This window comes from Scardinius erythrophthalmus (assembly GCF_964197995.2).
Source record: "Scardinius erythrophthalmus genome assembly, chromosome: 16".
In the NCBI taxonomy this organism is placed as follows: Eukaryota; Metazoa; Chordata; class Actinopteri; order Cypriniformes; family Leuciscidae; genus Scardinius; species Scardinius erythrophthalmus.
Window position 1 is genome coordinate 33,199,023 of NC_138236.1, and position 16,663 is coordinate 33,215,685.

Genomic DNA, 16,663 nt, shown 5'->3' on the forward strand with positions numbered 1-16,663 from the left:
TTTCATGTCTCTCTTCTAAAACCTGTTTTGTCTTCTCCCTTTGCTCCGGCAGGTAAACCTCCTCCTCCTCCTCGCATTGTTGGAGGCCAACCAGCTTACACGGTCCACCGTATACTGGACTCCCGTCGTGTGCGAGGATCACTCCAGTATCTTGTGGACTGGGAAGGCTATGGTCCGGAGTAGCGCTCCTGGGTTCCTGCCAGAGACATCTTGGATCCCAAGTTAATTCGAGACTTTCATGCTCATAAGCCTGGTCGTCCTGGGAGGAACGTCAGGAGCCGTTCCTAGAGGGGGGGGGGGGATCCTGTCAGTATTTTGCTTGTCATGTTGTGTTTTGGCCTCTAGAGGTCCTCATGGTGCCCTCATGCCCAGCTTACTCAGCTTGTAATTAGTGGTATTAGGTCCACATGTGTCTCGTTCTGCCGTGTGTATTTAAGTGACTCTGTCTCATAGCTTCTTTGCTTGGTGTTTATTTGTTTTGAAGCCAGTTGCCTGAGTAGGTGTTCTCTAACTCTGAGACTTTGTATTTTCTTTTGCCTGTGGATTTTTCCTTATCAGTTTTATTTGTTTTTGTGGACTTACTCCTCTGGAGGTTTTTGCTTTAAGATTTTTTGAATCTTTTGAATATTTTCTGGAATACCCTTTTTGGACTTATTTTGTTTGAGAACTACTTTTTGCTGTTTTTTGCTCTATCTGTGGACTATTGATTGAACTCTTATTAAAAGACTTTCTGCATCTCAAGTTCTCCATAGTGCGTCTTACAGTTGGGTTCACCATCCTCCAGTGGCTCAAAGTTTGAGAGTCTGACTCTCACACCAGAGACCGGAGTTCAAGTCCTGGTTCTGAGTCTCTGGAGTGTAATGTTAGTCCTCATCAGAGCCTTCATTGTGGAAGCTCTTACATGCAAAACACCGTATATGTTATGAATCTTACACGAAATTCACCTTCATCACAGTGTAACTGATGGTAATGGGAAAACGTGTATCAATGCAACCTGTTTTTAGCTTTGCCTTATGTTACTAGCTCGTTACCGAATCAAACTCAATATATTTTAAACTTTACCAGTATCGATATGCTAGCTTGATAGTGAGTACTAACAGCCATGTTAGTTGTTTATATTCATAATGATAAAGTTAGGTATTTTATTACATGTGATTCTGACATGATGTCACAGCGAATTCGCATTCTGTTCTATTTATTACTATTATTAGTTATGTGTGAGATATAGCATGTACTATTACATGGTTTTGTTGGATGATAAACTAAAATGTACACTATACACTGAATAAGAGAAGGAACATTAGACATTTTGAAAATGTTTGACTTTCTGCAATATTTCAGCAACCAAGAAAATGTAGTTTTATGATTTGTGACTTTGCTAATATAGCAAATGATTATCTCATTATTCATAATAGGTAGAGCTTTTTAAATATAATGCTGGAAAATAAAAGCATAACATACAAATGTTTTATTAAACTATTTATTTTTGATTGCATGACAAAAATAAAATGTGGCATTTTTCTAGCCTACCTAGCCTACTATAGGCTACCTTTTGATATAGGCCTACATATGAAAAAATCTGATATTTATTATGCAATTATGGTGCAATTACAAATTTGTAAAAGCTTAAATGTGTTTAATCACAATGCAAAAAATAGCCAACCTAGTTCTTCTGGATATTTAGGATTGAAGGGAATCACCTCCCCTTTAGTATTAAATAGTGATTATATGATTTAGTATTCCGAGGAGTAACATATGAGTAAGGACAGAGCAGCTTCTTTCACTTGATAAGGGATTTAAACCTCATTAAAAATGCATTACATACTTTTTCAGGTGACTCAGAGAAGCATCTGATCAGAATAGACTCCCACCTCTGTGGATTTAACGCATGCGCATTGCGTCACTGAGTCGTCGGCTGTGAAGAGTGAAGAGCAGCGATCGCGCTCCAGCCCGGTAATGACAGGTAGCCTATATTTACTTTTATATTTTATGCGCAAAACACTGATCTATCAAAGCTTCTCGAGGTCACTTATACAGCTCTTATAGCAGATATCATCGTTGTTATGTCTGTCACGAAGGACACATTTGATGGGTAAGACTGTGACTGCTGGATGAATCTACTAATATAGTGATCATCAAATGTGTAAAATGCTGTTTTGTGCTGTATTGTTGGATAACAACGTTTTTTTAAAAAACATTCGTTGGACATGCCAGCAGCTATTAATATATTTTCAGATTTCTAATGAGGGGATTGTCGCCTGTCGGGTACAGAGTGTCTCAGTTGTTCAGGAACATCAGATGACATGAAGAGCTTGGGATGACGTCGTCTTTGACGTTTTACTGCTCTTTCATCACAGGAAAACCTACAGCTTGCTTGACACAGATGCTATCAAACCAAATTCAAAGACATTGACAAATTCGGGTCAATTAATATTTGTTACTGATAATAATATAATTTATAATAAATCAGATGTATGATATTTAGAAAGAATCCAGAATGTTTGCATATTCATTTGGCTATCATCCAGAGACGGTGGTTACAGTTGTTGTATCAAGAAGACTTGATCATGACATTTATGGAGCCCAAATAGATAGCAAATGTCTGTTTCTGGAAAAACATATACCATTTATTTTCTCTATAGGGGAATAGATTTTTTAAAAACAATATTATAATCTGTCAAAGGCAGAACTACTGTGAGCTACGAGGTTGTTCAGTGGTATTTGCTTTTGTTCAGGCATCCGCCCACATTATTTCCTTTTTGTTATATATATATATATATATATATATATATATATATATATATATATATATATATATATATATATATATATATATTTGTGCTCAACAGCAGAATTCCTTGTTAGAAACTACATTACTCATGAGTCTGCAAATAAATCTCCACCAATCAGATAATCAGGACAAGGAAATCAAAATAACACTTCACTTCCCTGACTTCAATTGAAGCCATGCGAATGACGTAATTGAGTTGGTCTCCCCATGCTCTCGAAGTTCTTAAATATTTGTATGAATTTTTACAGTAAATGTCAAATATATTGTTTCTATATACATAATCAACATCTTTAAACCAATAGTTTTATATTTCTTCATCGTTTTAACCTCAGTTGTCGTTCACAATGCTTCATGGGATTGTAGGTCTTTCTTGTATTTGTCTTTTTGTCTGATTTTCAAATATTTTTGTCTTTGCTACAAGTCAAAGTTTGTAATGTTGTGATTTATCTCATAGCTAGTTGGTTTGGATTATAATGTTTAAACCAATATTTCTTTTTAAAGTAATGGTATTGAAATTTTACTGACAATTGGTAAATTTGGCTTCATTTTCTGTATCTTTGCATGACATGACTTTAATTACAAAATGGGCTTAAATATTCAAATTAAACAACTGATATTGTCAAAAGAGTGCTATGCTGAAGGGCAGCTGAGTCATTTCCTCATGGGTTTCAGCAGGTACACACTGAGTCGTGATTTAATTACAGCGCTCTGCTGGAAGCTAACAGCCTTATTTACCCTTGTGCTCCCATCACGCAAACCATCCTTTAAAAATGCTAATATCTGAACCTCAACAGAAATAACTCACATTGAAAACCATATGGTGTTTGAACACATCTAGCATATGACAGAAGATCAGAACTGTTTTTCTGCACACCAGTGTGACTGTCGGCATGAAACAGAAGTTGTGATAGTCTTTTCTTCCCTACTGTAACATATATCCAAGTGAAACAGCTACTGGAACAACAACATCAACAAAAAGTAGGACAGGACTTGATTTTGTCCATGAGGAATTGATTGGACGTTTGTGGTTTGCTATGGGTTGATCTCATGTGAGTGACAGGTTGTCCCGCCCATTATTAGTCAGTTATTTGTGTATTCATTATACTTAAACTACATGGTCTTGTAATTAGAGATGTACCAATCTACTGGCCAGGGTCCGGAATTGGACGATTTTCCGCATGATCGGCCCGGAACTGGCCAGTCAGTCTCACATCTTTCTGATTCCGAGCCGGTCCGTTTTGTTGCCAGCGGCACAGGCAATAACGCCAGCTGCGCGTTCTTTATGGATAGAAAAATATCTATATTTAAATCTTTATAAACTAAAACAAAATGACTAGTTTCCGGCAGACGGCCTACGCAAATCCACTTATGGCAAAAGAGGAACTTCTGAACATGAACGCGGAAGTGTAGAGGAAAGAGCAAAACAAACACCGGTCACGAAAAATATTGGAGGATTTCGTTATAAGAGAAGAGGAGCTTGAGTTTGTTGCCCAGCCCTATTTGTTTGACCCACTAGATGCATCTAAGATGTGGTTGTAGGCTTACGCTACTACATCCTACGTCATACATCGCGTCAGGGGTTACTCTTTTGGGTCAGGTTATACTCTTTTGTCAATTATAGTTCTTTGAAAGAAAATCGGAATCGGCAAAAAATGGTATTGGTACTGTAGGTCACACAAATCGGCCAAGAAAATTGCAATCGGCGCATCTGTACTTGGAATTTGAACGCTGTTTGTTGAGATTGGTTATTTGCTGACTGTTAATTTGAGTACAAAATGCATTTTATAAATGTCCATGTTGCTTAACTAAATGACTGTGTTTCTTTTGTGTGTGTGTGTGTGTGTGTGTGTGCAGATGTGAAGGATGACTTCTTGCTCAGAGATCTGTGGGTCGGATTACGCTGAGCAGAGCCACGGTGCACTCAGCAGCGGTCACCAGGGTTACGGGGTGCGTTCCTACTTGCACCAGTTTTACGAGGAGTGCACCGCTTCCATCTGGGAGCGCGATGAAGATTTTCAGACACAGAGATCGCCTAATCGCTGGAGCTCTGTGCTCTGGAAGGTGAGCTTTTGTGAAGGCTGGCCATGTGCTATTTCTATGCAAAAAAGTTGCAGCTGTAAGCACGTTTTTATGTTTGCAGGAATGTAGCCAGACTTCTGACTGTCAGTATAAAATATGGTTTACTTTGCAACTTATTCTGACCATGAACTGACACTTCGAGTCTATCTGACTGAAATGTAAAGCAACCAAACAGTTTGTTGCAGGGTAAAAAAACATTCAAACATTTAGAAATTTCAGTTAATGAAACACAAAAGACATTAGCAGAATGTGTTGCCAATCACAAACCTGGTTCTTCCTCCAAAAGCTCTCGCTGTATCAACCCAGTCCACCCCACAGACAGATGTCATGTGAAGACAGGCGATCAGATAAGGCTGGGCGAAATCAGTTTTAGCTTTCAACATTTATGAAAACAAGATCATTGAGATTTAACGATTATTGTGCCGCATTAAGTTTTGCAATGATGCTCTCATTTTGTGTTGTGTTCTAAATCCAGCACAGTGAGCACACCCACTTCCTTTACAGCAATGCACTTTCACCCCTTAATAAAAGCCTAAACACACTCTCTGCCAAGCTGTGGCATGTTCAGTGTAGCTCAAACCAAGATTATTTACTTTTTTTTATTTTTTTATTATTCAAGTTTAATGAATCCATGATGATGTTTTCAGTGTCAGTGAGTAGTTGTGTTTAATAATGGCGATCTCAATATTGACCAAAATAATAATGATTATCATACCTGCAAACTCGTTGCCTTTTGGCGAAATTTACCTTTCTTGCATTCACATGATTTGTGCAAATCTGAGCTTTTATTTGGGGGGAACATTAATGTTTATTTAGACTTTATTTAGAAATGTTTAGATGGCTTTTTCTTTTCTTCATATGATGACTAATAAAGTAGTGCTTGTAAGCACAGCACTGCTTTGTGTACTGGGGTAACCAGGGTAGCTGCTGAATTTCAGTGAATTTGCAAATCTGCTGTTTTTATTCAAACCAATTATGTATAATATACTTATAACATGTTAATTTATTAGGCTAAAATGTGAGGATTATAATTTTTGTAAAGTTGTTTAAATTGTAGTTCTTACAGTCATTTTGCAGTTAAGGATGTCATGTTACCACAAACTACTGTACATTTAGTTCTATTCTAATATAAGAATTTCCAGAAACAATTTCAACTGCTGATTACTAGATTTGGTAACACTTTATTTTGATTATCCCTTTTGAACATTCTGTTGACTATAAGTAACTTTGCAACTACATGTCTACTAACTCTCATTAGAGTATTCGTACAGTAGACTGTCTGCTTAATATCTGCTAACTCTTTATTGTGATGCTCCCCCAACAGACATTCTACAGACTAGTCTCACGATTCAATTATATTATTACGATTATCACATCAGCGATTCGATTTGATTCAATATCTCAATTTTACTGCACGTGGCTACATTTTCGTCAATGAATACAAGCAGTCAGATAAATGAACTCCCTTTTTATTTTATCTGCTCTAAGAAAATACACTACTTGAAAGTAGCAATCTTCAAACAAAACTTAAGTCTGAACATAGCAGACAACAGGAGCATTTAGAACTAATAAACACTAGTAAATACTAAAAGCGCTTGAAACTGTCCAGTAGTGTACTTATACACGCTCGCACACACGCTCATGCTGTAAATGCATTTTTTATTGCTTGCTTTTGTGTTTTGCCTCCCTCTGCCATTTTACGCTAGTAGCGCAAGAAGTGCGTATGTGATGAATGACGTCAGAGAAATGTCTGTAGACTATTATCGACTATGGTCTATTACTGCATCGATGCAAAATCATCCACGTACGCATCGCGATTCTTCGTAGAAACAATTAATTTCAACACCCCTACTACAGACAATAAGTAATTTTGAAAGTACGTCAACTTATTCTAACCCTAACCCTACCAGTCTACTAATTAGGGCTGGTCCGAATACCATTTTTTGAGCTTCGAAGCTTCGGTCGTAATGAACATCGAATATTCGAAGCTTCGGAAAGAGGGGGCTGAACATATTCTTCTCTCTAATAAAGGCAGGAATCTCTATGTCTGTATGTCCGATTGCATTTTGATTATTTCGAGAACCGTTCATCCAATCGACTTCACAAGGGAGTGCAAGAGACGCCCACGCCACGCAGCCAGTGTGTCGCTGGCCTTATTCAAGCGCGAATGAGAACCGTTGGCGGGGGATCCCGGTAGGCTTGGCGCGATAGTCGGTGTTACCGGTGTTACACGGTGTTCAGTCGCAACACCGGTTTCATCACTTGCCCACCGCAGCACCGCAAAAAAAAATTTTTTTAAAGCAATTACGCAGTATCCGTATTTTCTGTCACCAGTTGACTAGCGTTGTATGATCACGCTCAACCATTCAAGCGCGACAAAACAAGAGACCGCGCTGTAAGTCCTCCCTATTACACACACACGCGCGCGCGCACACACACACACACACACACACACACACACACACACACAAAGACGCGCGTCAGTATCGAGTTCTCTTTTCGGCCTTGAACAAAACATAACACACACAAATTATGCCAAAATGTCCGTTTTGTCGAGTGTCCTCATAAGAGCAAATGATTTAAATAATATCATAAATGAATGTAGAAATTTGTGAGAAAATGGGACGGTGTCAGATGGAGTGTCATTAATGTTAATCAAAGAACAAAGGTAAATTACTCACTCAGACCCCGCGCCAGGAGGATTAGTATACCGGTAGCCTAATAATCATGAATACACTCTCTTGTGTGCATGAATTAATCTTTTAACACATCTCCGGCGAACGGCTTCTTCACGCAAAATAAAAACTCTTCATAAAGCGCAGTGAAATTCATGTGGCGTTTCCTGATGGAACGAGGTTGTTCGTTAACTTCATTTTATACGTGCAATTCACACGAGCTCTAAACGAATGTGAGACTGCTACGATTAGTCAAACTTTATTAATGAAACAAAATCAGAGGGAATAGTTTCTTTAATGTATTTTTTTATTTTATTTTATTTTTACCGGTTGGCCGGTCACACGGCTTTCATAGTTTTCAGTTAGGCTAGTGCGGAGACCAGGGCCGGGTTTCCCGATAACGATGTATCTTTGATCTTAAGAGCGTTCTCTATGTGCAAGGTTACGCTCATCACACGCCGCAATTCCACGCGCGTTTCCCAAAAATACACTTAACATGAATGCGCGAGAACGCGTTCGTGATACTTAAGAGTCGCTGTCCATTCGCGAAGTGCTGAAATAATAACATGCGTTTTTCAAGAATAATAACGAACCCACCATTCAAACACTGTGGTTGAATCCGAAATCACGCCCTATACCCTCAAATAGGGCGTTATTGTTCTCAACATGATCTCAAGCAGTGAAAAATAGAGGACACGGACAACGCGCTGAAAGACAGGACCGAGCAGGTAATAATATGAAACAAAGTCTCAACTTTCAAATTTGGTCAGTCAAACAAATATAAAATAGGCCTACCGTTTTTTGGCTCTTTAATGTGTCGTGACAGATTGCCTCAGTTAAAGCCAAGTTCAAATCCACCGAAGTTAATCAATAACTCTTCTGACTGCTTTATCGCACAAAAATGGTGGAATTTGATTGGTTAGATCGCATGTCAATCAAACTCAATACGAATTATGAATTGACGCCATGTAAAAAAAAAAATAAAAAAAAATGACATCACTCTAACACCCCCCACCCCCACGATGAAACCGGTAATACCGGTGTTGTCACAAGTCGATTAACCGGTGGGAGAATATTATCACCGTCACATCTCTAGATCCCGGGTGTGAAAAAAAAAAAAAAAAAAACCTATATTCGAATGTCAAATTTTCTAATCGAATACCAACCCACCGAACGAATATTTGAATATTCGAATGTTCGGGTCCAGCCCTACTTCTAATACTCTACTAACACTCTAATGAGAGTTATTAGACATGTAGGTGCAACACTACTTATAGTCAACAGAATGTGTTAAAGGGACCTTAAAAAAAAAGTGAAACCCAAGATTTTTTTTAGAAAACAAATCCCCCTCCATCATCTTTTCAGCCGGTCCAAAGCAGCCTCATGATCAGATTAGAACTGCATTTATTGGTCACACTTTATAATAGGTGGCCTTAACTACTATGTACTAGCATTAAATACCCACAATAATATGTATTTACTGTGAAACTACAATAACATTATTTATTGCTAATGAGTTTGCGTTATGGTTAAATTTAGGAGTAAATGGCTTTTGGTTAGGATTAATGGGGTTAGAGTTAGGTTTTGAGGTAATGGTTGGGTCATTGTTAGGGGTAAAGTTAACAGTGTAACTACAAATGTTAATTAAATGCAATTAATTTTTAAGTAAATGTTGGTGCATTGCAGTGGTGGCTGGTGAATAATTTTCTAGGTGGGGCTGTGGCATATCAAACAGTTTCAGCAAGCGTTGCAGGTTGCAGTATGATTATTTGCAAAACAGGCAAAGTTCAAGAACAGCTCCTTGACCTTGACACCTGGTTATTCATAAAATCAGCTATCATGAGTTAATTTACCAGTTTCAATTACATTTTGGATACCTCTATGACCGATTTAAACAAATGAAACAGAGGACAACTATCATTAGTTGTCACTATCGTTTCATTAGTTAACATTAGTAAACTACTTTAATTAACATGAACTAAGAATGAATAATACTCCTACAGCATGTATTAATGTAAGTTAATGTTAATTTCAACATTAATGCACTATGAAGTAACATGAACAAACAATGAACAACTGCATTTGTATTAACTAACATTAAATACAAATGTATTGCTCATTGTTAGTTCATGTTAGTTAATACATTATCAAATGTTAACAAATGAGGCCTTATTCTATAAAGTGTTACCAAAAAAATCAATGTGGTGAAAAAAACTGCATGTTGGTCTGGGCCCAGCTCTTTTACCTTTAGTTTTTCTGCCAAAGTTCTCTACTCAAACGGACATTGGATTATAGATTTTACAGAGTTAGGTTTGATGACTGTGTCCGCCTTTGTCATGTTGTTCAAATTGCGCCAACAGATCAGTCCTGATTTTAGCAGTTATGGGCGATTGAATAAGTGCCCTTGTCGGATTAGATTAGAGGAAGCTGATTGGCAAAATTTTGAATAAATTTATATCTTGAATCATCAATTGGCTAAACTTCTACAAAGTCCCACCTCCTGGGGGCTCGCCCCACAGCTGCAATTGAGATGTGCAGACGGGACATATGGAGAAAGTATATATTTTGATGATTAGATGATTTTCTACCATATCACATCATAGAAATATCAATTTAAATAATTTATAATAATACAAATAATTTTGTGTGTGTGGTTCAGGGAGGGCGGTGCCCTATATAGGCAAGCCGCCACTGGTGCATTTGTAATTACATTTAAAGTAAATTGTATCAAATTTTAAGTACATAGTAGTTAAAGGGATAGTTCACCCAAAAATGAAAATTAGCTCATGATTTACTCATGTTGAAACCATCTTAAGTGTATATGACATTCTTCTTTCAGACGAATTCAATCGGAGTTATATTAAAAAATGCCCTGGCTCTTCCAGGCTTTATAATGGGAGTCAATGGGTATATTTTTTTGGAAGTCACTTGACGATGTATGTGTATGACGTAGGATGTAGGAGTAGTGTAAGCTTTGACGCCTCTCGTGGTTCAAACAAACAGGGCTGGGCAACCTCGTTTGTCATTACATTGTGAGTCAAGTTCAAGGGTTACTCTTTAATCGACTTGCGTACGGCCGTCTGCCGGAAGCTAGTTATTTTAGTCGATAAAGTTTTTATTATGGATATTTTTCTTACACGAACGAATCACTTCACTTCAGAAGACCTTTATTAATCCGTCAGAGCCGTTTCAAGCACTTGTATCATGGATGGATGCGCTTTGATGGACTTCCCAAAAAATATATCCATTGACTCCCATTATAAAGCTTGGAAGAGCCAGGACATTTTTTAATAAAACTCTGATTGCATTCGTCTGAAAGAAGAATGTCATATACACCTAGGATGGCTTCAGGGTGATTAAATCATGGGTTAATTTTCATTTTTTGGGTGTACTATCCCTTTAAGGCCACCTAATATGAATTGTGACCCCAGTTTTCTGCTAGTTCTGTGCAGTCATCAGACGGTCAGTTTGAGGTTGATTCATAAATGAACTTATGCAGCAGATGCTAGTACTGTCATCCTGTTAAAGCCACTGCTGTTGAATAGAGTAATTTGGTTGTTCTTTTACACTTTGTCAGGTCTGTCTCGCGCTAGGAGCTCTGATTCTGGTAGCGGGGTTATCCGTGCTGCTGGTGGGCTACGCCACGCCACCTCGACTCGAGGCATTCGGAGAAGATGAGCTGCTCTTCGTGGACGGACGCGCTGTGCGCTTTAACCGGGCACTGGATGCCTGTAAGCTGGCCGGAGCCGTGCTGTTCTGCGTGGGTGGTAGCGGGATGGCGGTGGGGCTACTTCTGGCTGCCTGCTCTCAGGGCAGTTCGAAGGAAGAGCTCCATCTGCAGCAGCGCTTCAAAGAGCGGCTTGCCGAGATCCAGGCCTCCGTTCAGCCCGTCACCCGCGCACCCACCCCGGGGGAGGGCAAGGTGCCCGTGACGCTCTCCAAGGTTCAGAGCGTCCAACCCGGGGCGGAAACCTGACCTCAGCCCTCACCACAGTTAAACGTCAGCAAAACGAGATTACAATGGTTTCGTTCAAAACAACAGTTCCAGGAACAGTAGAGATAGATAACACTGCACTTTCTCCGGCGCAAATCATTCGTCTATATCGATCAAGAGTACAGAGAGTATTTGGTGTTTAACGTAAGCGTACCCCTGTAAATCATCATGCCACAAACGTGGTGCTCCTGAATAGACAAACAGCACAAATATACTTGTGTGCTATGCTGATAACAAAGGCTAGGAATCAGAACACCTTTAGGCAGCTGTTCCAAAGAGCAACATATTCTTCAGAGGTGTCTTAGCATGTGCATATTAATACTGAATAAGTAAGAATGGTTTCTCTATTACACTCAAATCTTGCAGTGATCCTCGCAGTTTTCGCTACTTCACAGCCTCTCGCTTTAATCACAATTTCCATTGTGATATATGAGATGGAGCTAGTCAGAGTCACTCATAAACAAGCAGAAAGAAGGCTGTGCGTGTTACTGGCTAATTTATCATTGCTGCCTTACTAACACTGTCAACGGAAACTACAATGATTTGTTATTGCTCATTCAAAAGCCGTCACGTTGGTTCATTGCCAACACCTAAGGTGCAATTTTTCTCCAAATCTCTCCAAGCGAACGCTTCATGCTCTATTGCTACAGTCAATCAATAGTTAGTTGACAGAACACAATGCGTTCCAGACAGCTGAAGCCACAATTTCACATCATGTGGCAGAATCTCAATACCACGCATCCCTTCTACTCAAATACATCATTGCTTGCGATATCAAGGGGCGAAAATAGATTAACGTCAAGATACGCCTGTGGGATTATGTAATATCCTCTCATTGTGTAGCACATCATTCTTGCTTCAGCCTTTGTTTTCTCAAGAGGACATTAAGCGCCGTCTTTGTCTGTTGGTAATTACACTCATTGGAGCGGAGCCCATTAGGACTTTCCATGCGCTTCTGCTAATGTTCTGTAGAAAACGCCACTTTTTCTTTCTGTCTGTTTTTTTTTTTTTCTTGTGTGTGTGTTTCTGTTTGGATTCTTGGTAGCGTCACTGCTGTTGCACAGTTTCATTTAATTGTTTGTAACACTCATTCCTAAAAACACGATTACTTTGTGCAGGTATTTCTTTTTATTATTGTCATATTATTCACTTTGATTAAACATTGTAAACTACTTTCAAGGTTGAGAAGAATGAAAAACAGTAGTCGCTTCTGTGAGAGTAATCTTTTATTTACTGATTATTATGAACTATCGTTGAGCATACTGCATATGCATTCAGATATTTGGAAATGACAAGGCTTGCTAATGAACACATTAATCACAGGATATTTAACAATCTAATCTCTCAGACAGGCCTAAATCAAGTTGAAATATAACATTTATAATATAAGCGGCTTCAAGAATTGATACTTCTTGTTTAAAATTACACTGTATGTGAAATTGTGACTTTGCAGAGGTGTGTAGATTACAATGCTGGTTATTATCTCAAACTATCAAAGCTTATTGTTTGGTTTGTGCCGTCTTCTATTTGGAAGGAGAAGGTATTGGAGCTGTTCTTGCTCTTGGAACATGTCTTTTGGAGCAAACATAATAAAAATAACTGTTTGTTACCGTCAATGTCTGTTTTTCTTGTTTGCTTTGAATTTGCACATTGAACTTGAGATACCAATTAATCACAGTATATAAAAAGTTCCCATCATTCATGTAATGCATTAATTAATTGCATAATACAGACTATCGCTTATTGTCATAATGGTATAAAAAGTGTGGTCATGTTAGGTAAGTTTCAATGTACATAACATGTTTTCCATGTTTTAATGACTAGATTCTAACATATTTTCCTGTACGAAACAATTTTGTTTAAAATTGTGGGTTTCAAACCTCAGATACTGAACTTATTAAACTTGTGTGCAAGCTGGTTCACATCTATAACCTTCAAGTGTCACCTTAGAGTTCATATACTGTAGAGTGCCAGCAATAGTTTCCATACATTTCCAAATGATATATTGCTTTCCACCAGCTCTCTCTCAATCTTCCCCTAACAATGCTTTGCTTTCATTATTTAAGTTTTCCCCTCCTTTTTTTTTATCCTGTAGAAATCTGGGACGTTACCCTCCCTGGAATGCATACCTTTTCTTTGTTAACAACACCCAAATATTAAAATTCTGTCATCATTTACTCACCCTCATGTCGTTTGAAACCTGTAAGACTTCCGTTCATCTTCAGAACACAAATGAGGCTATTTTTAATAAATTCTGAGCCAGTTCTGTACTCTTCGCTACAACTGCAGCCTGACGCTTCAAAAAGTTCATAAAGAGATCGTAAAACTAATCCATATCAATTTAGCTTTTTAGTCCACATTTTCTGAAGAAACTCGATTGCTTTATGAACAGTTTAATTCAGTCAAATTAAATGTAGGCTTTTATCCACATGAACATTGATCAGCGAGCATAAACAGAAGCTCAACCAAACCTGCTTGACACATGAAAACAAATCTCATTGGTTATGAGAAAAACCTGTCATCATTTACTTACCCTCAAGATGTTCCAAACTGCATGAATTTCTTCTGCTGAACACAAAAGAAGATATTTTGAAGAATGTCGGTAACCAAACAGTCTATGGAAGTCAATGGGGTCCATCAACTGTTTGGTTACCCATATTGCTCAAAGTATATTATTTTGTGTTCAGCAGAAGAAATAAATTCATGCATGTTTGGAACAGCTTAAGGGTGAGTAAACTATGACAGAATTTTCATTTTTGGGTGAACTATCCCTTTAATAAATGACTTGGTATGCAATTAATTTTAAAAGTATATTGTATGATGGAGAAAATGTTGTATTACTGTAACTATAAAGCTCTTTCTGGTTATGCTAGCCATTTGACAGAATAGTGTTATCTCCGCATGGTACAAAAATGTAACTCGCAGTAAATCAAGAAAACGAGAGATTCAAACAGTAAGACTAACCGTGTTGAGCTATATAATATAACAATGATTATTTTTCTGTTGATGAGGTATCCAAACAGTTGCTCACCTTTCTAATAAAACAACATATTAAAGTGTCTGTGGTGTTTTCATGGTTTCTACAAAAGTAAAACCAGAAATCGAGGGAAAGATATGATGGCACTGACAGGCGATGCAATGAGGAGGGACGTTACAGTGGTTAAAATAGCTTATTTCCCTGGATTTAAACACTGTTAGAAACATTTGGGATAATGTAAGTACACAAGTCAATATAACAATTGGTCATTTGGATATTTTAACTTACATATTGTGGCTTTAAACTGTGTTCTCAGCTATTTGTTTCCTGTTGTGCTTTTGATCAGTTCAGTCGAGGGAGAGCAACTGTGCAATCCGACACGGCTGCCTCGCTGGTGGGAGTTATTTGATTATGTCAGCATGACATTAGAGCAAGTCAGAAAACTGCTGCATCCGAAAACCTAGGCAGCTGACTTGTTGCCTCTCTGCCCTGTCAGGCAATGACTTAGCAGGCAGTATTTGTGCATGAAGATACCTCACGAAACTGATTTCAGACAGACTTCTGAGGCAGCGTAACAATTTAATGATCGATAACAAAACAGACAGAGCTTTGGTGACAACAAATTGAATATTTAATTACTACAATTCTAACTTCCCACTAGAAATGTCATCAAAAGTGGGAAAAGTTGATAAAAATGTACATCTTACGCACAAAGTGACCACAAACTTCAAATTTCAGATGCTATCTTTATTTTTTTAGCTCAACAGTCAGGGAAAGGAAAGCACAAGATTGTGGGGTATCAAAGGCAGCAAAGAATAAATCTATGCTGCCCTCAAAAATCAATCAGATGAAGGTATCTCAGGGGACAGGATGTGGCATGATCATTGGATTCGGACTTGTCTTGTTACCTTCCTACCTCCGTATCCTGCCTGCGGAGGGAGCCTTTTTCAGTTTTGGAACGCAGCCCACTTTTCGAACCTGTATGCGTCTTTCGGTGATCACATGTGATTGGTTCTGTGCAGATTTTGCTCATCACAAACAAGCCTATTGAATCATTGGCTACATCCGAAAACTGATAAATGCTGCCTTCGGAGGACGCATTCCAAGGTGGAAATACATCAAGGCACGTCCGAATGCAATGTTAGTTTCACTTCCTGTCTCCTGAAATACCTCAGTTTGTGTGTAAATGTACTTTTTTGATAAACATTTTACACTTATGTCATTTCTAGCGAGAAATTACTATTGTAGTCATTAAATATTCACTTAGTTTTCACAGAAGCTTGCTCTATTTTGCTGTAGATCATTAAACCGTTACGCTGCCTCAAAAGTCTGGCCGAAATCGGTTTCATGAGGTACCTTCGCGCGCAAACGCTACCTGCAAAATCATTGCCCCAGACAGCAACATAGTGTCGGCCTAGATCCGGCCCATATCTGGTACACGTGGATTCCACTCTGCCCAGATGTGGGCCAGATCTCTACCAACACGTTGTTGCTGTCTGGGGCCTGATAGGGCAGCGAGGCAACAAGTCAGCTGCCTACGTTTTCGGACGCAGCCATTGACTCACCCTATTCAATCAAAAATGGCGAGTCATTGAAAAAGGAAACATCGCTTTGTGTTGTTTAATTTCACAGCGGTGACAAACAGTGGTGAAGTTTAGGGCAAACACAATCGTTGGCTGTTGTGAAGGCAGTTCCGGGAGGCTCGAATGCTGCTGGCCTACTCTTCAGAGCGCTGTGATGGCTGTGACAAGGGAAGTCAAAGAGTTGAAGGTGCTGTCTCGCAGAATTATTATGAACAAGTTGTCGGACACACGCTGAGAATTGATTGAGAAATGAGGAATTATGCCAGGGGCCAATTTTAAACAACTAAAATATTGCAAAAGGGCACTTATCAGACTCAGAGGCCAAAACGGCAGGTGCTTGAGCACCACTCCCTCGAGATTTCAACGATTTAAGTAAACAAAACAAAATATAAGCAGGTATCGTATCAATTTCAGTATCAGCAGCGAGTGATCCTCACAATATGGCGCAACTATCCCAGCAAGTGGCATGACATATCTTTACATTCTCTATTCTGAGGAACAAAGTCATGGATTGTGAGATATAAAGTCACAATTATGAGTTTATACTCTGCAATTGTGAGATAA

At 38.6% G+C, this 16,663-nt stretch overlaps 1 protein-coding gene across 3 annotated transcripts; it reads left to right on the top strand.

The window, feature by feature from the left end:
* The first annotated feature begins 1,722 nt into the window (after positions 1–1,722).
* On the top strand, positions 1,723–13,153 carry nrsn1 (neurensin 1). 3 transcript variants are annotated; one of them, XM_081387921.1, is made up of 3 exons: positions 1,723–1,963; positions 4,646–4,852; positions 11,123–13,153. In XM_081387921.1, exons 2-3 carry the CDS (start codon positions 4,655–4,657, stop codon positions 11,519–11,521), a joined length of 597 nt encoding a protein of 198 aa, XP_081244047.1. In that variant the 5' UTR covers positions 1,723–1,963; positions 4,646–4,654; the 3' UTR covers positions 11,522–13,153. The 3 variants fall into 3 exon arrangements, with proteins under 3 accessions (XP_081244047.1, XP_081244048.1, XP_081244049.1); XM_081387922.1 differs by having other exon boundaries at positions 1,853–1,953; XM_081387923.1 differs by having other exon boundaries at positions 1,934–2,092.
* The last annotated feature ends 3,510 nt before the right edge of the window (positions 13,154–16,663 follow it).